We start from the raw sequence: 24,333 nt of genomic DNA on the forward strand, positions 1-24,333 counted from the left end.
TTGGGAGGCCGAGGCAGGTGGATCATGAGGTCAGGAGATCAAGACCATCGTGGCTAACACAGTGAAACCCCGTCTCTACTAAAAATACAAAAAATTAGCCGGGCGTGGTGGCGAGCACCTGTAGTCCCAGCTACCTGGGAGGCTGAGGCAGGAGAATGGCATGAACCCGGGAGGCGGAGCTTGCAGCGAGCCCAGATCCCAGATCGTGCCACTGCACTCCAGCCTGGGCGACAAAGCAAGACTCTGTCGCAAAAAAAAAAAAAAAAAAAAAAGAAAGAAAAACAAAAGAAAACTTAATTGTATTGTAAGGCCAAGAACAAAGTATATCAAGGTAAGGAAAATTTGTAGTCAAGAATAGAAAAAAATTATGGCTTTGAAGTATGAGTTATTTAAAGAAAGTGGAAACATCCTCAGACTGTGCAGTAAAAAACAAAGTGATTTTCTTCTTCTAAACTTATGCAATAAACTGATAGGTAATATGTGAAAGTCATAGAATGTAGACTAGAGGATACAACAAACCTATTTCCTCTATGTTCGTAAGAAGTAAGAAAAGCTCTGATGTGAGTTAGCATTGCTTTACAATTTTGAATTGTGCAGATTGCACGTACTTTTCCTCAGTTTGAAGCAAATAGTAGACAGGAAAAAATATTAAATGTTGGCAGTAAATATGGAAGGAAATTACAACTAATGTAATATGCTAAAACATGCTCTGTTTATTTTACTAATTTGAATTAAAATGTAAGAATTTGAAATGCCCTGGAAAAACACAGGCATTGATCTGACTTCTGAAGTTTTAAAATATTACACACTTTGAAATAGCATTTGTACCTTGAAATACCTGTCTCCATATATTTTTTAAAACTTCCTTTTTCTTTCATTCCATTTATCATCAAATAGAGGATGAACAGATATAACTCAGAAACTGTCAAACATGCTGAAGAAAGACCACTGCAGAAAAATTTTTCCTAGCCTTTTCAAAGGTGTTAGGAAGCAGAAAGGTGATACAGAATTGGAGAGGTCGGAGTTTTTGTATTAACTGTATTAAATACGAATTCCGAGAAAATTTCCCTTCACTACGTCATGTAGTTATACGGATATGAAGACTTACGTGAACTTTGAAAGACGTGTCTATATAAGTTGAAACGTGCCCAATGATTCAGCTGATGGGCGTTTCTCTACTTGCCCTTTCTAGAGAGGGGCAACGGAAGCGAGAATATTCCTCCTGGAAATTCAACCTGTTTCGCAATTTCTCGAGGAATCAACATTCAGTCAATCTGGGCTGGGAGCACTCATTTGTGGTGAGGCTGATTGGCTGGGCAGGAACAGCGCCGGGGCGTGGGCTGAGCACAGCCGCTTCGCTCTCTTTGCCACAGGAAGCCTGAGCTCATTCCAGCAGCGGCTCTTCCAAGCTCAAAGGAGCAGAGGCCCCTGTTCGTTTCCGCTAGGTCTTTCCACTAAAGTCGGAGTATCTTCTCCCAAAATTTCACGTCTTGGTGGCCGTTCCAAGGAACGCGAGGTAGGGGCACGCAGAGCTGGGAGCTACTATGGGACAGTTCCCAAGTGTCAGGCTTTCAGATTTCCTGAACTTGGTCTTCACGGGAGAAGGGCTTCTTGAGGCGTGGATAGTGTGGAGTCCTCTGGCAAGTCCATGGGGACCAAGTGGGGTGAGATCTAGACACAGGAGCTCCTGGAGCAGCGCCCAAACCGTAGTGGCACTGGACCATGTTGCCCGGTGCGCGCACAGGCCGCGCGGTGCGGGGACCCGGTCTCTGAGCCCGCGGGCGGTGGGTGGGAGGAAGCTTTGTCCGCGGCGACTGGAACCAGGAGGGAGAACCGCACTGGTGGCGGGCAAAGTCCAGAACGCGCTGCCAGACCCCTAACTCTGCCTTCGTGGAGATGCTGGAGACCCCGCGCACAGGAAAGCCCCTGCAGTGCCCATCCCGGCCAGAGCAGCTGGGGCATCACAGCGAGCGCTCCCTTTTACTGCTCTCTGGGTTCGACGGGGGACTAGAGGTTAGTCTCACCTCCGGCGCGCCTGAAGGTCATGCATTTGGCTAATGAGCTGCGGTTTCTCTTCAGGTCGGGATGGATCTTGAAGGGGACCGCAATGGAGGAGCAGAGAAGAAGAACTTTTATAAATTCAACAATAAAAGGTAACTAGTTTGTTTCATTTTCATAGTTTACATAGTTGCGAGATTTGAGTAATTTATTTCTAGCCTCCAGCTCTGAAATAAATGACATATTGTTGTTGTTTTTAATTATTTTTATTTTAAGAAACGCAAGCCAGCCTTAGGAATCAATATCCCTGCCTAGAGCAGAAGTTTTTTGGCTGCGTGGAGCACAGCATATGCATTTTCCCTGTCTTTTTTGTTCTTTCTTTTAATGATACATAATATTTTACATATTTATGAAATGGGGTACATGGAAGCGTTTTTTACATGCACGGAATGTGTAATGATCAAGTCCGGGTATTTGGAGGATACATCACCTTAGGTATATTTCATTTCTATGTGTTGATAACATTTTAGGTCTTCTAGCTACTTTGAAATATACAATATATTGCTAACTATAGTCACCCTCGTCTGCTATCGAACATTGGAACTTATTTGTCCTATCCAACCGTTCTTAGTCATTCACCAACCTCTTTTCATTTCACCCTTTTACCCTTCCCGGCCTCTTTCCCTTAGTCTTGGTGTGCCTCTTTCTCAGCTTTCCTGCCCCAGACAGGCGGATGCTCATATGTGTTTCTGTCTTATGAACTTCTGCTTTTCAAGTGGTGTTGGTCGCCCACACGTGAGCCATATGCTGCTGGTGATCTGCTCTGTGGTCCAGGCTCTTGCTTCCGGTAAATGGCTATGTAAACATCGCGTGTTTGTGGCCTGGCTGAGACAGAAGGTCAAAAGTACATTTAGGTTGTTAACTGGCAATAAATATCTGTATATAATATTGGTAATGTAATCATATAGGGAAAATAATTATTTAAAGTAAATTTTGATCATGGTGCTCTGCCTTTATAAAAAATTTAAAACTTCACTAAATAGATTCATTGTTAGTAGTTAATTGTAAGATAAACTGGTAAGTTTAATAATATTAGAAACTCTAATGTAAATTATAAGATAAATTAGTAAACACATTAATATTATAAGAAACCAAGCTTTTCAGTGTAAGAGAAAAAATACAAATGTGGAAATCAAATACATTTTTAAAAATAATGTTAAGTTTGAATTGGAAATTTCAATATGAATTCATAATCTTTTAATAGTTCATTTTCAGTCCACTGAAAGGGACAGTAACAACGAGCACTGTTAGTACCAGATCTTGGTTTCTAAATACCATTCCTCCCTAAAAGAAATGAACACCTCAATAGCTAATTTCAGCCAGCTCTGGGGCAGGAAAAATAGAAAGTGAGCCTGGAGTATCTTGTGGTACCTGAAAATAAGGAAGTGGAGTTTAATGGAGTAGTCGAAAGCACACTGAAGCTGTCTGGAAGATGCTTCCAATGGCCAACTCTGGGACAATTTGAGCATCAAAGAACATCATAACTGTAATCGATTTTGAGATACTGAATGCTACTGCTGAATGCTTAATATTCTGAGAGGAGGGAAACTGAAAGAAAGTGTGAGAGGTAGAGAAAATAAAGCAATGATCTTTAGAGAAAAATTCCAGCTATCGTTTTGGAACTTCCATTGTTATAATAGATTCAGGCAAGGATTGTCAATATACTCTAAACCATCAGAAAAATGCTGTATCTAAGAATTTTCTTCTAATGGGTGCAGCGCACCAACATGGCACATGTATACATATGTAACAAACCTGCACATTGTGCACATGTACCCTAAAACTTAAAGTGTAATAATAATAAAATTAAAAAAAGAATTTTCTTCAAAATGTTTACTAATTGAAAGGAGAATGTGCTTTTCCAATTAAAGATTTTGCAGTTAGCACATTGACCGAGTGATCAGACCTGGTATCTCTCATGGTGGAATAAACTGTAGTAAATGACTCATCACTTGGATTTTGAGTAAACAACATTACCTAGCAAATAGGATTAATATATCTGCAAAAACATTTAGTCTGAATACAATTAAACTTGTAGACTGGGGCTGTCCAATAGATATATCATGTGAGCCACATTTGTAATTTAAAATTTTCTAGTAGCAACAGTAAAAAATAAAAATAAAAAGATAAACTAATTTCGTAAATATATTTTACAGAACTCAATATATCCAAAAGATTGGATTTTCTACATGTAATCAAAATGATTAATAAGATAGGTTACATTCTCTTTTATGCTAAATCTCCTGTTTGATGTGTATTTTACATTTATTGCACCTCCCATTTGTATTCAGTTTGATACCCAAGATGTGGGACATTCTACAAGACAGCTGTTCTTATTCCTTTACAAAAGTCAATGTTAAAAAAATAAAAGGAGGACTTCTAGATTAAGAGAGACTAAAGAGATATAACTACCAAATGTAGTGTGTGAACATTACAAAACAAAACAAAAGCAACTTAAAAGTTCAACAAGGAAAAAATCCTATGGAAAACATTCATGGGAGATTTTAATGTGCATTAGATATTAGCCAATAACAGAATTGTAATCACTTTTCTTAGATGTGATAATGGTAGGAGAACATGTGATTGAAATTGAAAATTTTTGTAACAAAAATGTTCATATAAACCATGAAAAAGGCTCCATAGAGTGGAGGGTAGGTATTCCACTTTTTGTTTTTAACTTTTTATTTTTGAAATCTTGATAGCTTAAAGAATTATGTACTTATGATACAAACATTTAGGTAGATTTAACTAAGAAATATTGAGGGTATGTGAAGAGAAACAGTAAAGAAACTTGTATGATCTTTCACGTATTTCTATTACTGGTTCTATCATGGCCTATAGACTTTTTTTTCAAATTAGAGATTGTATTTTAGATAAGTAGTTCTTATTACATTGTGTTCATTGCCATTGATTTAAGTCTATTTTAACATGGGATTGTAAAGAAGCATATGGCTTTGGTAATAGATAATGCTGGGATAATAGTCCTATTTGGAATATGACTATTAGCAAAGATTCTTTATTAAAATGATGTTTGATGAATGACTTGTCTTTCTAAGCACTGTTTTTTGTGCTAATGGGGATAAGTAAGTTACCTAGTAGGGGTGAGAGTTTGTGTGAAAGTGCATTTTAGTGTGATGCAGTATCTCAGAAATCTGAGGTTGCACCTTATAGTTTGGTGGTCAGGGAACAGACTTGGCATTTAAATATTGGCTTAGTTATAGCTGTGGACCTTGGACAAGTTAAGTTAACTCTTCTCACTCTTCTATGTCTCTAAAAGAACAAAAATGTGTCTTCCTCATAGAATTGTTTATGAATTGTGCCAGTGCTTGGAACATTATAACTTCTCCAGAGTAGCAGCAGTTTTAGAGAACAAAAAAATAAATAAAAAGCTTAGAGCTAAAACTTAACTATTTATGGCTATTTTTCTCCTTTCATCCTGGTTCCAGGGATACCGAAACCATGCCTTTACTGGGAATTGGGTGGGACCAAACCTGAAGAGTTATGTTTGTGTATTTTATGTCTGTCTAACATTACTCCAAAGCCAAATGGGTAAACTCTGGATTTTTTTCTTTAGAAGTCTCCTCACCTCTTTTGACCTCACTTAGTGTAAAGAACAAAGACAAAGATGAATTTACCTTATGAACTTAAAAACCATGTAAAAAATAACACAAATCTTTTCTAAAATAGTTTTTATTTTATACCTACAAAAATACAGATGAGGCAGATTTGTCACGGTTGGTTTGCTTTCACATCCTAGGTGGCAGTTACACAGAGTAGAAAATGGGCTACAGAGTTAGATTCATTAGTATCTGGGCTCAAAATAATAGTTGACCTTATGCCTGAGGACAACTTTTTGACAATTTATAGCACATCATTTTTGATCATAGGTTTCTAGCGTGCATTTATTTCATAATGGTCCATTTAGGACTCCAGACATTTTTTTCACAATTAGATTTGCTCATAAAGAGTAATTTAATTTTCTTCTTAGGCTAGTTATGCCCAGCATCTAATTGCCACTACTCTTCACTAGAAAGGGAATGATTAAGAATAATATCTGGATAGTAGATGGATAAAATATCTACTGCCATCATTACTCTAATGACAATTAGGGGATTCATAATTAAGAGGAAGCATGAATGATTTTCTAATTAGAATAAAAACAGGGAACTCTTTTTTCAGTATGTATATTTTTCTAATTGCAAAGGGTGTATGTATGTATTCATCATAGAAAATCAGGAAATATCAAAGGCACAAGGAAGAAAATATTTTTAGAGAGATTCCAGCACTCAGTGATAACCATGTATGTAGATTTCTAAGATATATGTAAACATATTTAAACATTATAAATGGGGTCATACTATTATTATCCTGTTTTTTAACTGTATAATATAGACATATTTCTTCTTCCTATTTGTCATTAAATATATGTTCTATGTTAATTTGGGTAATTTTTAAATGTATGTAATTTTTAAAGTTTTATGTAATTCCATTGCTGTTTTGCAGTGAAAAAGATAAGAAGGAAAAGAAACCAACTGTCAGTGTATTTTCAATGGTGAGTTTTGAATTTATTAACTATTCAAAATACTTTGGAAATTTGACATCTCCTTACATGGAAAAGAGATATTTCATCTGATGTAAGATTTTCTTATAGGGTATGATAATGGAGATGCAAAATAAATTGGTTTGATTTAGCTTATTTTCAGGAGAATGCTGATCATAACTTGCTATGTATATTACTAATCTACAGCCACCATTCCTGACTTAGATTTCAATTCTTCTAATGAATTACGTTGCCAGTCATCCATTACCTACACAAGCACCTCTCCCATCTGCGTAGAGGAAACCAATCACATAGAATTCTGTCTTTAATGGCTCTGAAATTCTGGCAGGTTTTCTAGGTCAAAGTCCGTTGCTATCAATAAAAGGTAGCAATGGATTATTTATTACTATGCAAATTTTAGTTCATTTAGGTTAGTCCATTGCAAATTTTAGTTCAAAATCCATTACTAACAATAAAAGGTAGCAATGGATTATTTATTACTATGATTTCAAATATGTCATATGCCATTATTCCCCTGTGTTAAATAGATGAAAATCTAGAATTCGAAAACCTTATTGTAACTCTTTATTTCATTTTCTGGTTGCACAGTGGTTTTTTAGAAGCTTTTCTTTAATCACACTTGGAATCAGACAGGTATCATCTACGTGTGGTTGGTTGATGACCTCAGTGCTGAGATCTTGGCTCACTGCAACCTCTGCCTAGTTAATGACCTCTTATCTACCTGGATTCTTACTTCCTTTTTTCTAAGAGTACAAATTTAGGTGAACTGTTAGGTGAAAGATTCCAGAAATTAGAACCTGGAAGACTACTAAACCAATTAAGTCTAACAGCACATGCTTTATAATTCAGTTATAACACAGCAATTTTTTTAAGGTAAGGGAGTGGATAGATTGTCTTGCAAAATGGATTTTAATAAATTGACTATAAAAATAGTTGTAGGTAGGAAAAAAACAGTCATGTGACTTTTACACTGAGGACTCTATGTTTCCCTTATGTGATCTTCGTTTCTCTGTGCTACCATTGCTCTTGCCATGACTCCTGATTTTATTCTATCTCTACGCCCTTTGGAATTTTGGTGAGATGAGACTATGTACTTGAGTCATTCTTAGACTACTTGAGTAACCAAGTGACAGTTTTCATTGTTACTTTCTTGTATGGAAAGAAGCGTTTAGGTTAAAGTTGTATTTATCCCCAGGATTTTGTGCTGTCACTTTGAGACTTTCAGTTTTTATTATTTGTAGTTAAATTTTTTTAAACCTTAGGAGTCTTATATTTTAGAAAATTTAACAGACCTACTATATAGAGGCAATGTATCAATAATTCATTTTAAGGCACAAAAGAATAAAAATATGGAGCTTTAATATAAGGTAGTAGTAATAGCACACATAAAGCACTATGTGCCAAGCATTGTCCTAAGTATTTCATATTTAATCTCATTTTGAGAAAGATACTATCATTTTGAGAAAGATACTCCTTTTGAGAAAGATACTATCATTATTCCAATTTTACACATGAAGAAGCTGGAGCCAGACATGTTCACTTGTCTGAGGATGCACAATGGGGCCAGGATAGAGAGAATATATTCTAAGCCTCTTGATGAAGTACTCTACTACTTAGATAGATTTTCCTCACATCTTTTTTCCTGAAAAGTCAACATAGAAAACATTGAATGTAACTTCAATATAAAACTTATAAACACAAGAACATAATAAAAGTTTAACAATATATTGGTGATGTCACTGGCATTGCTTATTAGTAATAGTTTTCAGTGAAGACAAAAAACATTGTGTGTTCAGGGTTTCCAAGAAGCCCAGCTTCAGTGATTCACACTAGGAGGACCCAGAGGATTTATGGCTAAGGTTTATTACAACAAAAAGATACAAGGCAAAATCAGCCATGGTAAAAGGTGAGTGGGGTCAAGTCCAGAAGAAACCAGGTGCAAGCTCCTAGAGTTCTCTCCTAATGGAGTCACAGCGCACACTGAATTTCCCCAAGCAATGAGTTAAGACAGCACTTGTAGAATGCTGTTTATCAGAGAAGCTCATTAGAGACTCAGTGCCCAAGGATTTTGTTAGGTACTGATCATGTAGGCACCTACCCAGCATGCACGAAAATTTCAGACTCATACAAGGAAGGCAGAACTGCAGAAGGAAGAATCATATTGTTTATACAGATAGTTTGGCCATACTTATCAGTTAGAATGGTGGTAATCCTCCCCAAATCCAAGTTCCAGCCAAGGGCCAACCTTTGTATACAGGCCTTTCTAAACATAGCAGCCTCAGAGCTGCTGTGTTAGCTCTTGTCTGCACACAATGTCTGTTAATTTATTTCCACTGTGAGACTTTTTAGCAATCTTAAAAAAGTGATGAAAGAAGTAAGGAATAGATTCAAAATTTTATACTAGCTTTTAAAATTTATATCAGACCTTGTTTCAACATTTACAGAAACATAAAATTAGAATAAAATCTAAAGCAAGTGAAGAAATGCGACTCATAGAGCTGGGCTGCAGTTTCTCCACAAAATGAACTTCTTAAAGATTATACACTCTTGGTCAGGTGCTGTGGCTCACGCCTGTAATCCCAGCACTTTGAAAGGCTAAGGTGGGCAGATCACTTGAGCCCTGAAGTTCAAGACCAGCCTGGGCAACATGACAAAACCCTGTCAATGTGAAAAGTACAAAAATTAGCTGGGCATGGTGGCACATGCCTGTAGTCTCAGCTACTCGGGAGGCTGAGGTAGGAGGATCACTTGAACCCAGGAGGTGGAGATGCAGTGAGCCAAGATTGTGCCACCGCACTCTAGCCTGGGTGACAGAGTGAGACACTGTCTCAAAAAAAAAAAAGATTATATATTCTTGCAAGAATTGTGCACTGTAGATTGAACTCTGAGCTTTCTATTGTGTGTGTCTTACGGAAACATTAATTTTTTTTCTAAATAGATAATACCTAACGATGTTAAGTGTTTCCCTTGTACCAGGCATTTGTTAAATACCCTATGTTTATTGTGTGACATAATCTTCATATAGGGACATAAGTCCCTGCAATTTAGGAACTTGTGTTATTCTTGCGTTCCAGATGAAGAAATTGACTTAGAGAAGTTAAGTAATGCATTCAAAATCACAGGGTCACATAGCTAGTAAGCAGGGTAGACTCAGATATGCCCAGTTGCTTTTAACAACTGTAATCATTTATGATTGGTTAAACTGTTATCTCTCTGGAATTGAAGAGTTCTTTATTGCTGCTATCTTTTGATCTTCTGACCATCTGATCATCAAAGACTATGCCACCTGGCTCAGTATCCTCCCTTTCCACTTTGCTGCTCCAACCAACTTGGGTGACTTTTATGGTTATATGGATAATCACTCCTTGATCTTCACAGCTGCAATAATCATAAAAACCTACCTGTATCTGAATCTGTTTCCTCCTCCTTCTTTCCAGTTATGACAGAGTTTTAGTCTTAAGACTAATCACTCGTACTTTCGCTCCTATCTCCTCTGCCTTCTCAGGGACCTTACATCATTATTACCACTCATTCTCTTCTGTATCTTCCGTCTTTCCCTCTCAACTGGATCTGTCCCATTGGCATTGACATATCAAGGCACTGTGATCTTACTGATGCCCTTCATGGAGTTACCTCTGCCAGCTCCCTTCACACACAAAAGTGGCCTTTGCGTTCTGTCTTGATTTCACCATTGACTTAGTTCTCAACCTGTTGAAGTTTGGCTCCTGTTCCTGCCTCTCTCTACATTCAGTGGACAGTTTAAAATTCTATCTTGATCTCTCAGCAGCACTTAGACTATTCTCCTGTATTTTTTGTATTTGCTTCTGTTATGTCACAGTTTGCTGATTTTCCTCCAGCTCTTTGGCTTTTTCTTGTGTTGCCCTCGCTTGTAAAGTTAAGTTCCTGAACCCGTTATCACAGGAGTCAGAGATGATGTGGACATTCCTATAGTTCCACAAAGCCATTTTCAAATTATTTTTTATTCTCATGCAAACTCCTTTGTCATTTGAGTTTCACTCTGCATAATTATACTATCTTCTATCTATTTTCAGTGGTATCCTCGAATTATACCCCCACCCCCATTCCTTGAGGACTTTGGCATTTGATTGCTTCTACTTTATTCACCTTATGTTCCTGTTATTCTTCTGAGTATTTTGGTAACCTTACAAATAAGTCTCAACATTCTCTGACTTCTTCAGTTCCAACAACCGCGCCCCATAAATTACATGAGTACCTTAGTAAATTGCACGTGTGGACAGGATCTTGGGCTTATTGTCTGGGTGAGCTTTCCTCTATGAAGGTATAAACACACACACACGTGTATCAGTCTTTGACCACAACCTGTGATTCCTTCCAGCTCTGCCCTGCCTCTTCATCATCCCTCTTTTGACATTGTGTATTCATTTCCTGTTGCTGCTGTAGGAAAATAGCACTCGCTTAGTGGCTTAAAACAACACAAGTTTATTATCTTACTGTTCTGGAATCGAATGTTTTACTGGGCTAAAGTCAAGGTATCAGCAGGATTGCATTTCTTCTGGAGGCTCTGTTTCCTTCCCCTTTTCAGCTTCTAGAGGACACTTGCATTTCTAGACTCACAGGCCCTTCCTTGCGTCACTCCAACCTCTCACTTCAATCATCACATCTCCTACTGACTCCGGGCCCCCTCCTCCCTCTTATAAGCACCTTGTGATTACATTTGCCCTCCTAGATAATCCAGGGTAATCCCCCATCTGGAGACTTTTTAAATCCGCAAAGTCCCTTTTATCATGTAAAGAAATATATTCACAGGTTCCTGGGATTAGGATTTGGACAGGCTGTGGGGGGAGAATTATTCTGTCTACCACACCTGGTCAAGACTTTACTCTCTCAACTGCTCTTTCATCTCCTAGTATCCCTCCTTCCGTTTTGCTCTTCTAAAAATTTACCCATAGCAGCCACATCATACCACCTTGGTCCCTACCTTAAAACCATTAAATGCTTTCCTTTCTGCTTACACAGGAAGTTCAGTGTAAAACCCAGACTCCTTCCTGTCACAAAATGCCCTACATATCTGACCTCTGTTATTTCTGACTTTACTGCAGACAAATATTCTCCCTCACTCTGCTCTTGCCATAGTGTTCATTCTATTTGGTCCTTGGGACACAGAAAGCTGGTTTTTACCTAAGTACCTTTGCATTGGCTCTTCCTGCCTGGAATGCACTGTCCCCAGATCATCACAGGATGAACTGTATCCTTCCTGTCACTGAAGTCTCATCATGGATGTTACCTCCTGAGAAAGACATTCTCTGACCAGCCAGTCTAAACCAGGTGACCCTGCCTGTCTCTGTGTCATACCATGTATGGCTTTTCTTCTGAATATTTATCACTGTCTGATTTCTTTTTTGTGTGTTTGTCTTCTCTCTGAAGGTAGGCTCCATGGAGACAGGAGATTTTTTGTATATTTTGTTCTCTACTATAACCCAAATGCCCTAGAACAGTGCCTGGAAATTTCATAGGAACTTAAATATTGAATGAATGTTGAATACATCTATTCCCCCTTTTACTATATGCACTAGAATGTATGCTTTGTGAGGATAGGTAGCTTGTCTTACTCACTGTTGTTACCAGTACCTAGAACCAAGCCTGACCTTATTAGGTTCTTTCAAATATTTGAAAGATATTTTAAAATGTTCACATATCCCTTGAATGTTAAATGAATAAATGAATGAATGAATACTCTCTCCAATCCAAGTCATGTTTGCCATCTAACCTGCTGAATGTTACCTAAACCTCTCTCCTGTCAGTACCTTCTACTTCTTTGCCCTGGAAAGCCCAGTCTTTGGCATTAGGCACTGATCAACATGCCTTTTATGTGGTTCTGGTTCACCTTCTCTCTCTTTCCTTTTAGCATCTAATCAAACTTTCTTTCTTTCTTTCTTTGTTTCTCTCTCTCTCTCACTTTCTTTTTTTAGGTCTTACTCTGTCACCCAGACTGGAGTACAGTGGCATGATCACAGCTCACTGTAGGTTCAACCACCCAGGCTTAGGTGATCCTCCCACCCCAGCCTCTGGAGTAGCTAGGACCCCAAGCACATGCCATCACACCCAAACAATTTTTAAATTTTTTTGTAGAGAGTGGGTCTCCCTATGTTGCCTAGGCTCTACCAAACTCCTGGGCTCAAGCAATCCTCCTGCCCTCAGCCTCCCAAAGTGTTGGGATTACAGGCATGAGCCATCATGCCCAGCGCATTTCCTTTTTTAAAAGCTCCAATTACAATTAGTTTATACTTCTATTTTACATTTCACCTGTGTTACAATGTTTTTTGGTCTGCCTGCTCTTTGACTTTATGAGACTGAAAAGTCTTGTTATTATATTTTCAAAACCAGTAACAGTACCTGCTTATATCATATATTTGCATATTGTATGCTCAATAAGTTTCTTGTATTCTCATTTTTACCCTCATAACAGCTATGTAAGGTTTTCTGTGTGTATGAATATTTTCCTCATTTTGTAAATTCAGAAACTGAGGCTCAAGATTATTAAGATTTGTTTCCCCTAAAGTCTCCTTCCTAATAAACTACAGAGCGAGGGCATTTGACTGAGGCTTTTGTCCTACTCAGCATTATATTACCACTTTCTCAAATCTTCTCACCCCCTTCTCTCTAGAAATCAATCTTGCTTCATGGCACTAAGAAATATGAGGTTCTAGTATCTATAAGGAACTTAAACAAATTTACAAAGAAAAAACAAACAACCCAATAAAAAGGTGGGCAAAGGACATGAATAGAGACTTCTTAAAAGACACGTGGCCAACAATTATATAAAAAAAGCTCAACATCACTGATCATTAGAGAAATGCGAATCAAAACCACTATGAGAAACCATTTAACACCAGTCAGAATGGCTATTATTACAAAGTAAAAAAATAACAGATGCTGACAAGGTTGTGGAGAAAAAGGAACATTTATACACTGTTCAGCCATTGTGGAAGACAGTGTGGTGATTCCTCAAAGACCTAAAGACAGAAATACCATTTGACCTATTACTGGGTATATACCCAAAGGAATATAAATCATTGTATTATAAAGACACATGCATTGTATGTTCATTGCAGCACTATTCACAATAACAAAGACATGGAATCAACCTAAATGGCCATCAATTATAGACTGGATAAAGAAAATGTGGTACACATAGAGCATTGAACACCATGCAGCCATAAAAAGAAATGAGATCATGTCCTTTGTAGGGCATGGCTGGAGCTGGAGGCCATTATCCTTAGCAAACTAATACAGGAACAGAAAACCAAACACCACATGTTCTCACTTAAAAGTGGGAGCTAAATGATGAGAACACATGGACACATAGAGGGGAACAACACACACTGGGGTCTTTCGGAGGGTGGAGTGTGGGAGGAGGGAGAGGATCAGGAAAAATAACTAACGAGTACTAGGCTTAATACCTGGGTGATGAAATAATCTGTACAACAACCCCCCATGAAACAAATTTACCTATGTAACAAGCCTGCATTTGTACCCCTGAACTTAAAAGTTAAAATAAACAAATAAAATATTAAAAAAATACAAAAGGAAATATGAGGATCTGAACTCTTTCAATTTTCTGTCTTTATTCCTGGAAAATTAGTACTCACTTAGTCTCCTTCCTTCTAGTCTAAGATTAAGAGATGTGATTCCAATTTTCCCAGCTCAGTGAGGGGTGTCTTTTGATCAGTCAGCTATTTCTGTTTCCACACTTTATACCCCAAACTTGAGGTTCCCCAGTCTTTTTTAAGCACATTGTGCTCTTTTCTATCTCAGTGTACTGTTCTTTTTGGCTTAAATGCCTTTTTCTTTTTTTTTTATTTTTCCTAACACTTGGTCAACTTTCTTTTTTTTTTCTTTTTTTTTTTTTGAGTCAAAGTCTCACTCTGTCGCCCAGGCTGTAGTGCAGTGGCGTGATCTCGGCTCACTGCAAGCTCTGCCTCCCAGGTTCACGACATTCTCCTGCCTCAGCCTCCCGGGTAGCTGGGATTATAGGCGCCCGCCACCACGCCCGGCTAATTTTTTTTTTGTATTTTTAATAGAGACGGGGTTTCACTGTGTTAGCCAGGATGGTCTCGATCTCCTGACCTTATGATCCGCCTGCCTCGGCCTCCCAAAGTGCTGGGATTACAGGCATGAGCCGCTGCGCCCGGCTACACTTGGTAAACTTTCAAAGCTGGAAGGAAGCATCACCTCTTTTATCGTATGAAGCCTTTTCACAAAGGAGGGAATGATGATTGACTCAGTTTTATGTCTGTTCTATACACTGTGCTGTCAAAGCATGCAGAGTATGTATTGCATATATATTTTTCTTTAATCTCTCTGAAGGCAGGATTATATCTTTGGCATTTATCTCTGGATTTTATCTGTCATTGAAGAGGCATTCAGTAAATGTCTACTCTCATGATCCACTTATTTTTTTATTTTTTTTATTATTATACTTTAGGTTTTAGGGTACATGTGCACAATGTGCAGGTTTGTTACATATGTATCCATGTGCCACGTTGTTTTGCTGCACCCATTAACTCGTCATTTAGCATTAGGTATATCTCCTAATGCTGTCCCTCCCCCCTCCCTCCACCCCGCAACAGTCCCTGGAGTGTGATGTTCCCCTTCCTGTGTCCATGAGTTCTCATTGTTCAGTTCCCACCTATGAGTGAGAACATGCGGTGTTTGGTTTTTTGTCCTTGCGATAGTTTACTGAGAATGATGGTTTCCAGTTTCATCCATGTCCCTACAAAGGACATGAACTCATCATTTTTTATGGCTGCATAGTATTCCATGGTGTATATGTGCCACATTTTCTTAATCCAGTCTATCGTTGTTGGACATTTGGGTTGGTTCCAAGTCTTTGCTATTGTGTGGCCAGTGACAGTTCTGGAGGTAAAATGTCCTGTGTTGGTGGTGATGGGAGAAATTTTTTCATATCAACTATCTTCTCTTCCTGTACTGAGGAGTTTGATATTTTGTCCACTTTAATATAATCTCTAAAAGAAGATCTCTTCCCCTTCATTTTTGTTTAAGGAAGCAGATGAATTCTTATCTAAGACAAAGTACATAGTGCAAAATTTAGCTAGTGTTTCAATGAAATATGAAAAAATATGCCAAAACATGATTCTCCCATTGCTTTAATCTGTAAATATGATGATGTTTTTAGGTCATCAACCCATAACTAACATGGAAAGTTATGCCATGAACCCAAACTTAAGCTCATTTGATTACACTTTTAAGAGCTAGAAAAAAGGTAAATGCAAATACTTAAGTATCTATTAGATACTCTTTTTTACGTACCATATCTTAATTTTCATTAATTATTTCATAATTTGACTTTACTTTTTATCTCCTGCTTTATGGACTGCCATTCATTACGGTAATAACCATTCTTTATTTCTCCACTTAGCAGTCCAGTACCAAATCCCCAAGTTGCTACTGTAAGATTCGTGTAAGCTAACTTTAGGATTGGTTTCTATCCCCTCGTGAAGTATATGTAAGTTCTAAAATCCTGCTGTCTGGGGCTATGTCTTTTTTGCTGCCTAATCTCTGTTTTGGTTTATATTTCCTGCCTAGGCCTATGATTTTTTTACCCAGTTTCCTCCCTGCATTACAAACCTGTTGCCTACAGCTACACCTTGCATCCACATGATAACCTTCTGCCCTGGGATTTATCCATAGACACCCACAGCTGGCTTTATCTCATTTCTGTTTTTTTGCATTTGGTTTTCTTTAAATCCTTAGCTAGTTCCTTGAGTTATAGGGGAGCAGTATTAATCACTTCCCAAGGGGGCCCTGAGCCCATTCCTCTTAACTGTGTCCTCTTCCTGTAACTTTTTGGGTTCAGAGAAGCTTTTCTTTCCTTCCTGTGACCTGCCTACGTTTAAAGAGATTATGCAGATCTCCACTGGGGGTGATTCATTATTGCCATATTCTGTCTTCTCAGAAAAAAATGCTCCTTGACAAGTATGCATCAGACTCATTCCTTTCTTTTTTCTGCTCATTATTGAGGCCTAATTATCTTCAAATCAGTTTACATTTATACCAGTTCCATTGTGTGGCAGGCCTTTAAACCAAACCACCTTCTTAAAGCAACACAATATTTCCTCCATGGTATCCTCAGAGGGGCCTTTGGCATTCAAGTTTTTGCCCATGAGATGATAAGCGGCTTCTATTCTTAGAAACTAGAGCAACAAATACTGTATTATAGTACCATTAAATACTTCTACAGTTTCCCAGAATATCCCATCCTTCTCATTGGACTTCATATAAGAAGACAGACCAAGTCCAATACGAAGAATTAGGCCAGAACTCAATGGAAGAATCAAATGTCCATTTCTAATTAGACTATTGCAATAATTTAACAAAGGTAGAGGGTATCTTGGACTAGGGTGGTATCAGTAGTAGTCTGAAAAATGTTTGGATTTTGGATATATTTTGAAGGGAAAGCAAATCATCCATGAAACTGTACTGATTGTTCCTCTGCTATTCTTTTTTTTCTCTTTTTAGTTTCGCTATTCAAACTGGCTTGACAAGTTATATATGGTGGTGGGAACTTTGGCTGCCGTCATCCATGGGGCTGGACTTCCTCTCATGATGCTGGTGTTTGGAGAAATGACAGATACCTTTGCAAATGCAGGAAATTTAGAAGATCTGTTGTCAAACGTCACTAATAAAAGTAAGTATTGTTTGTGTACCAATTTTATTGGAAACTTGCAGCAAAAACAAGCACTTAGAGTGATGTTTGTGGATTCTTTACTAAATACACATTAGTGTGTTTAGTCCTGTAGGAGGCAGACAGTCTGAGCTATAGTTCATATTTGTAGTGAGTTAGAAAAGATAATATTTACAAGCATTACAACACACAATTGAAATGCCAGCAGAGATATGTAGAAAAAGAGAGAGCCCTGTGAAGTAAGAAATATTCTGGAAAGCTTCAAGAAGAAATATAGGAACTTAATTAGAACCTTGAATGATAAGTAGGAATCAGTTGTGAGATTTCCTAACAGATTGAACATGGGTGTTAAGAAGAAAAGTCCGGGATGATTCTAAAGTTTTTAGCCCTAGGAACTGGGAGGATGCAGTTACTATCAACAGAAATGAGAAACGGAGAAGGAGAGTGGATTTGAGCAATAAATGCCAGAAATTTAGTTTTGGGCATTGTTATGTGCTGGGCTTTCTGGAAGCAGATGCAGGAATGGAAAAGTAGGGCAAAATTGTGTGTGTGTTTGCGGGGGGGAGGGTATTTTAGGATAGGACAAATACTAGCTTGTAGCTTGTTTTGTGTGTTAATGGAAATGATGCAAAAGAAAGGAGACAGTGATGTTTGAACGAGAGATGGAAGACATTTGCTAGAGTGATATCCTTGAGAAAGAATGAATCCAATGCTGAGGAGGAAAACAGTAACAGGTGGGAAAAATGAATTTGAGTGTCAGTACCCAGTGGTGGGTAGATCAGAAGGTGAGAATCTGTGGAAGTTTCCTCCTGATAACTTTAGTTTTCTCAGTGAAATAGGAAGCAGAATTGGCTAATAGAGACAGAGAAAACAGATATAACACAGCTCTCAAGGAAAGTGGGAAAGTGAATAGACTACAGAAATAATCTGGGTGTAACATACATATTCTCTCTCTCTCTCTCTCTCTCTTTCTTGATTGGGGAGGAATGGATTGATATCTCTGAGTTTCCTAGGTTACCTCTGGTCAAGCCTAAATTGATTTAAACCAAGCAACTCAAAAACTTACAATCCAGTTTGCAGTCAGGTGGTCAAATGTTGAAAATGCCTGTTCGAGAATGTACTTGAAAATGTAGTGATACCACTTAGCTTACAAGGACCTTTTGACTTTTGAACTTTCAAGTTTCTGATGAATGCAATGAATTGCTTCCCCAGAAACATGCACATGAATATTCATACCAGTCTCGGGTATATACGGATCTTTTGATATTTGTCAGTGGGTCCTCGGAACAACTTTGTGATCCTAAAAAGTACATTGTTTACCCTAAGGTAGAACTACTTCAATTCTGTGGATGCAGGTAATGAGTTGGGCCAGAAAAGTTTTTGTATGTTTGAGCTATGTAAAATTCTCATGCGTTTATTGCATCCTTTCACGGCATTCAAAGGGACCTGCAGAAAGATGCTGCACCACCTCTGAACTGGTACCTTTCTTTTACACCATTCACCAAAGGAAGTCCTCAATCCTTTCTGAATTTATTGGTTCCTATACTTGCTATATTGGGCAATATTCTGTGGCATTAGCTCTCTTACTGCTTCATAGTGGAAGAATCAAATATTTCATCACTCTCTGGTGGCTCAGCCGACCTAATGGGTACATCTCTGTCCATCCAGATCTTGCTCACTTTTTAATGACTTCCCAGCCTTCAGAACTGTGGGAAATAAATTTCTATTGTTTGTATATTAATACATACAGTTTATGTATTTTGTTATATCATCCCAAATGGACTAAGACACATAGTAAACTCACTTACTTAATAGCATGCATGAGTTCCCAACAGATGATGATCTTGTTGTGAAGACTAGCTCCTTTCTGGATAGGCCCATGTGTCTGTATGCCTATCAAAATCTCCTAGGCTAAACAGGGGTCATATCACCACAGCTTGCCAGCTGGTAATTTAGATTTTCATCTTCATAGGTACCTAGTTTCCAGCTGAGGTTGTAGTTCACATTGTACTCCTTGCCAGTCATTCCCATTGAGCTCACTCTTCTAGTCTTGAGAATGGGAAAAGGAAAGCTTAGAGAAATATTTGAAAGTTTACTTTTGTTATCCTCTTAAGAGGTGGTATATTTAGTGGTTAGCGAACATACTCTGGAGTTGGACTGCCTGGCTCAAAAACCATACCCTTACCAATTTTTAGTTTTGAGGTTTAGGGAATTTATTCATACTTTAGTTATTAAGTTGGATAACAATAGAACCTACTTCTCAGGATGGTTGTGATATTTAAGTGGATTCATTCATTGAAGAATCACAGAACAAAGTCTAGTCATAAAAAGTACTCAACAAATATTAGTTACTGTTATTATCAACAGGCTTTCATGTTCCTCACAAATGAAATTACATAACTTGCAATGATGATGTGGTTCCTTATATAATTTCTTCTTTACAAAATTCTGTGATACTACCTCAATTTTCATAGTTGTTGAAAGTTTAGGACATACCCAAAGTTACTCAGTACCTATTATAGATGTGAATAATCATCCCTTTAAGTAGAATTTCCTTGTTACCGAATCACTAGCCATGCCTTTCAGGGAAGGTAGGTGTCCTCCAACTGTGACCCTTGGGCTAATTTGGCCTGCTGCCTCTTTTTGTACAGCCTGTGAACTAAGAATGGATTTTACATTTTGAAATCATTGAAAAAAATCAAAAGAAGAAATTATATTTTGTGACACATGGAAATTATGTGAAATTTAAATTTCAGTACCTGTAAATAAAGTTTAATGAAACGTAGCTACACCTATTCATTTATATTTTATGAATGTAGGCAGCCTATGGCTGCTTCTATGCCACAATGGCACAGTAGAGTAGTTGTACAAACCATATGGTCTGCAGAGCCTAAGATATTTACTATCTGGCCCTTTATAGAAAAAGGTTGGCAATCTCTGAGGTAGGGTATTGAGTGAGGGGTTGTATCTTCAGTCAATCCATCAATTAATTTGTATTAGAGCATTCTGTGTGTCAGTCATAGTACATGCCCTCATCATTCCCAGCTCTTGAGAAGCTTAGTGTAGTGGGAGGGATGGAAAAGTGAACCAACAAATACAGTTGAATATGATTAGTGATATAATACAGAGATAAATAAAATGCATTGGAAAAACAGAGAAAGGACACCTGACTCCATATTGGGGAAGCATGGGAGGCTTCCAAGAGGAGGTGATAACCAAATATGGTCAACATCTATCTCCTACACAAAATGTACATATTCTGTGTAACATATGGAACCATTTTAAAATAAAGATTAAATAAGTAAGATTAATACCCTTCCCTCACTGCCACTCCTTATTTCCACTCCCTCCACCATTGTGTATCCTTCCATGCCTTTCCAAAGACAGCATGCTATCTTTACTATGATTTTCACTTTAGGACACTTACTACACTATCACTAATCTGCTTGTCTGCAGATTCAGACTGCCAGATACCCTCAAGTCTGCCTGGAAAGGGGGGGAATAGCATCAAATGTTTTGATGCTTGTTCCACAGATGAGGGCAAACATGCTCTGTCATGCCTGTGGAGGGAGAACCAGCCTACTAAATTCTTGGGGCCCCGGATACTGTCAGATCATTCTTCTTTTTGCCCTTCCCTAGGCAGAACCTCATTATCTCTCCAAGGGAGTGGACTAGATACCAGAGCCTCCTTATTGGAGAAGTAGTCCTTGCTTAAGGGGACTTGGATTTGCGGAGCCTCTGGAAAGCCTGGGGGTTTTTACACTAAACATAGGCTCTAATTAGACAGCTCTAAAACCTTCTTCAGTAAGCAGATCCTTCTCTGTTGCTGCAATAGAACCCTCGTAAGTTTTCTCGTCTCAATACTTTGCCTTAATTAACAGACATCAGCTTTTGTTCTGCTGTTTTATTGTGGACCAGATTTCCTGACAGCCACTCCCATCTATCTCTGGTTTAATTATAGAATATGTGTAACCTTTGCCTTAAAATCTCTGATGACTGAAGCCTAGGGAACTCTCTGGTTCTGTCATTTCACTTTTTTTGTAAACAAAGCTTAATCACTGATGAATGTCTGTAGTATTCTGTGAATTCTCATCTTCCTTATGAGACTGGCCACTATCTGGAAATGATCCTAGATAAAAGCGATTGTGGTTTTAAATGTATTGTGGTGAAGATGGCAGGTGGGGCGCATGTAAAATGACATCCAGGCAGTTGAAGAAATGACACTAAATCTTGGCATAAAGAATAAGACTAGAAGCTGGGTGTGGTGGTGTGTGCCTGTAGTCCCAGCTACTGGAGAGGCTGAGGTGGGAGGATCACTTGAGGTCAGAAGTTCAAGGCTAGCCTGGGCAAGATAGTGAGACTTTGTCTCTAATAAAACTTAAAAGATTAAAAAATAATAAAATGTAAGGAGGGGGTGGAACAAGATAGCCAAACAAAAGCCTCCAGAAATCATCACCCCCGCCCCCATCCCTACAGGAACACCAAATTGAACAACTATTCACAAAACAAAGCACCTTCATAAGAACTAAAATCCAGGTGAGTGACCACACTATTTGTTTTTAACATCATATTAAGGAAAGAGGCACTGAAGAAGATAGGAAAGAGAGTCTTGAATTGCCTGCACCACTCTTCCCCTCCCCCACCAGCGGCACATACTGAAGAATGAATCACAGTCTCTTAATAGCAAAATTGATCAAGCAGAAGAAAGAATTAGTGAGCTTGAAGACAGGCTATTTGAAATACACACACTCAGAGGAGACAAAAGAAAAAAGAATAAAAAAGAATGAAGCACACCCAAAGACCTACAAAATAGCCTTAAAAGGGTAAATCCAAGAGTTATTGGCCTTAAAGAGGAGGTAGACAGAGAGATTAGAGTAGAAAGTTTATTTAAAAGGATAATAACACAGAACTTCCCAAACCTAAAGAAAGATATCAGTATTCAAGTACAAGAATGTTGTGGGACACCAAGCGTATTTAACTCAAATAAGACTACCTCAAGACATTTAACAATCAAATTCCCAAAAGTCAAGGATAAAGAAAGAATCCTAAAAGGAGCAAGAGAAAAGGAACAAAGAACATACAAAGGAGCTCCAATATGTCTGGAAGCAGACTTCTCAGTGGAAACCTTACAGGTCTGAAGAGAGTAGCATGACATATTTAAAGTGCTGAAAGAAAAACACTTTTTATCCTAAAATAGTATATCCAATGAAAATATCCTTCAAACATGAAGGAGAAATAAAGACTTTCCCAGATGAACAAAAGCTGAGGGATTTATTCAACACCAGACCTGTCTAGACAAGAAATGCTAAAGGGAGTTCTTTAATCAGAAAGAAAATGATGTTAATGAACAATAAGAAATTATCTGAAGGTACAAAACTTACTGGTAATAGTAAGTACTCAGAAAAACACAGAATATTACAACACTGTAATTGTGGTGTATAAATTACTCGTATCTTGAGTAGAAAGGCTAAAAAATGAACCTATCAAAAATAATAACTACAATAACTGTTCAAGACACAGTCTAATAAGATATAAACAGATACAGATATAAAAAGTAGGGAGATGAAGTTAAAGTGTAGAGTTTGTATTAGTTTTCCCTTTGCTTGTTTGTGTATGTAATCAGCATTAAGTTGCCATCAGTTTAAAAATGGGTTATATGATATCATTTGCACAACTGATGGTAACCTCAAATAAAGTAACATACAGCAGATACATAAAAAATTAAAAGCAAGATATTAAAACATACCGCCAGAGAAGATCACCTTCACTAAAAGGAAGACAAGAAGGAAGGAAAGAAGGAAGAGAAGATCACAAAAAACAACAAACAAAATGGCAGGAGTAAGTCTTTACTTATCAATAATAACATTGAATCTAAATGGACTAAATTCTCCAATCAAAAGACAGAGTGGCTGAATGGATAAAAAAACAACACATTAAAATATTATTCAAGACCAAATGGGATTTATCCCAGGGATGCAAGGATTGTTCATCATATGCAAACTAATCAATGTGATATGTCGTATCAACAGAATGAAGAATATAAAATATATGATAATTTCAGTTGATGATGAAAAGGACTTTGATAAAATTCAACAACCCTTCATGATAAAACTTTAAAAAACTGGGTATAGAAGTAACATTCATAAACAAAGTAAAAGCCACATACAGCAGACCCACAGCTAGTATCATACTAAATGAGGAAAAACTGAAAGCCTTTCCTTCAAGATCTGGAACAAGACAAGGATGCTCACTTTCACTAGTTTTTCAACATAATACTGAAAGTCCTAGCGAAGGCAATCTGACAAGAGAAAGAAAAAAAAAGGCATCTGAATTGGAAAGGAAGAAGTCAAATTATCCCTGTTGGCAGATGATAGAATCTTATATTTGGAAAAACCTAAAGACTCCAACAAATAACTATTAGGAGTGATAAATAAATTCAGTAAAGTTGCAAGATACAAAATCAACGTACAACAATCAGTAGCATTTCTACATGGCAACAGCAAACAATCTGAAAAGATAATCAAGAAAGTAATCTCATTTACTCTTGCTACAAATGAAATAAATACCTAGGAATAACTTTTACTCAAGAAATGAGAGATCTCTGCAATGAAAACTGTAAAACATTGATGCAAAAAATTGAAGAGGACACAAAAGATGGAAAGATACTCCATGTTCATTGATCGGACGAATGGGTATTTTTTAAATGTCTGTACTACCAAAGCAATCTACAGACAGTGCAATCGCTATCAAAATACCAGTGACATTCTTCACAGAAATAGAAAAAAGTATCCTAAAATTTACATGGAACCACGAAAAAACCAGAATAGCCAAAGCTATCCTGAGCAAAAAGAACAAAACTGGAGAAATCACATTGCCTGACTTCAAATTATACTACAGAGCTAGTAACCAAAACATCATGGTACAAAGAAAAGAGACACATAGACCAATGGAACAGAATAGAGAATGCAGACATAAATCCATAAATCTACAGTGAACTAATTTTCGACGAAGTTTCTAAGAATGTATA

The 24,333-nt window shown here is 37.7% G+C and overlaps 1 protein-coding gene across 2 annotated transcripts in view; it reads left to right on the forward strand.

Moving 5' to 3' along the window:
• Positions 1-24,333, forward strand: part of ABCB1 (ATP binding cassette subfamily B member 1) — a 217,537-nt gene that overhangs the window by 110,898 nt on the left and 82,306 nt on the right. Inside the window, exons 1-4 of one of the 2 annotated variants that reach the window (XM_032761172.2) lie at positions 1,193-1,516; positions 2,080-2,153; positions 6,562-6,610; positions 17,141-17,309. In XM_032761172.2, the coding sequence (XP_032617063.1) occupies positions 2,086-2,153; positions 6,562-6,610; positions 17,141-17,309 (286 nt within the window). In that variant the 5' untranslated portion in view covers positions 1,193-1,516; positions 2,080-2,085. Of the gene's footprint in view, positions 1-1,192; positions 1,517-2,079; positions 2,154-6,561; positions 6,611-17,140; positions 17,310-24,333 lie in introns of those variants that run through there. The other variant, XM_032761171.2, reaches the window with a different exon arrangement.

This window comes from Hylobates moloch, unplaced genomic scaffold, assembly GCF_009828535.3.
Source record: "Hylobates moloch isolate HMO894 unplaced genomic scaffold, HMol_V3 SCAFFOLD_1, whole genome shotgun sequence".
NCBI classification, from domain to species: domain Eukaryota; kingdom Metazoa; phylum Chordata; class Mammalia; order Primates; family Hylobatidae; genus Hylobates; species Hylobates moloch.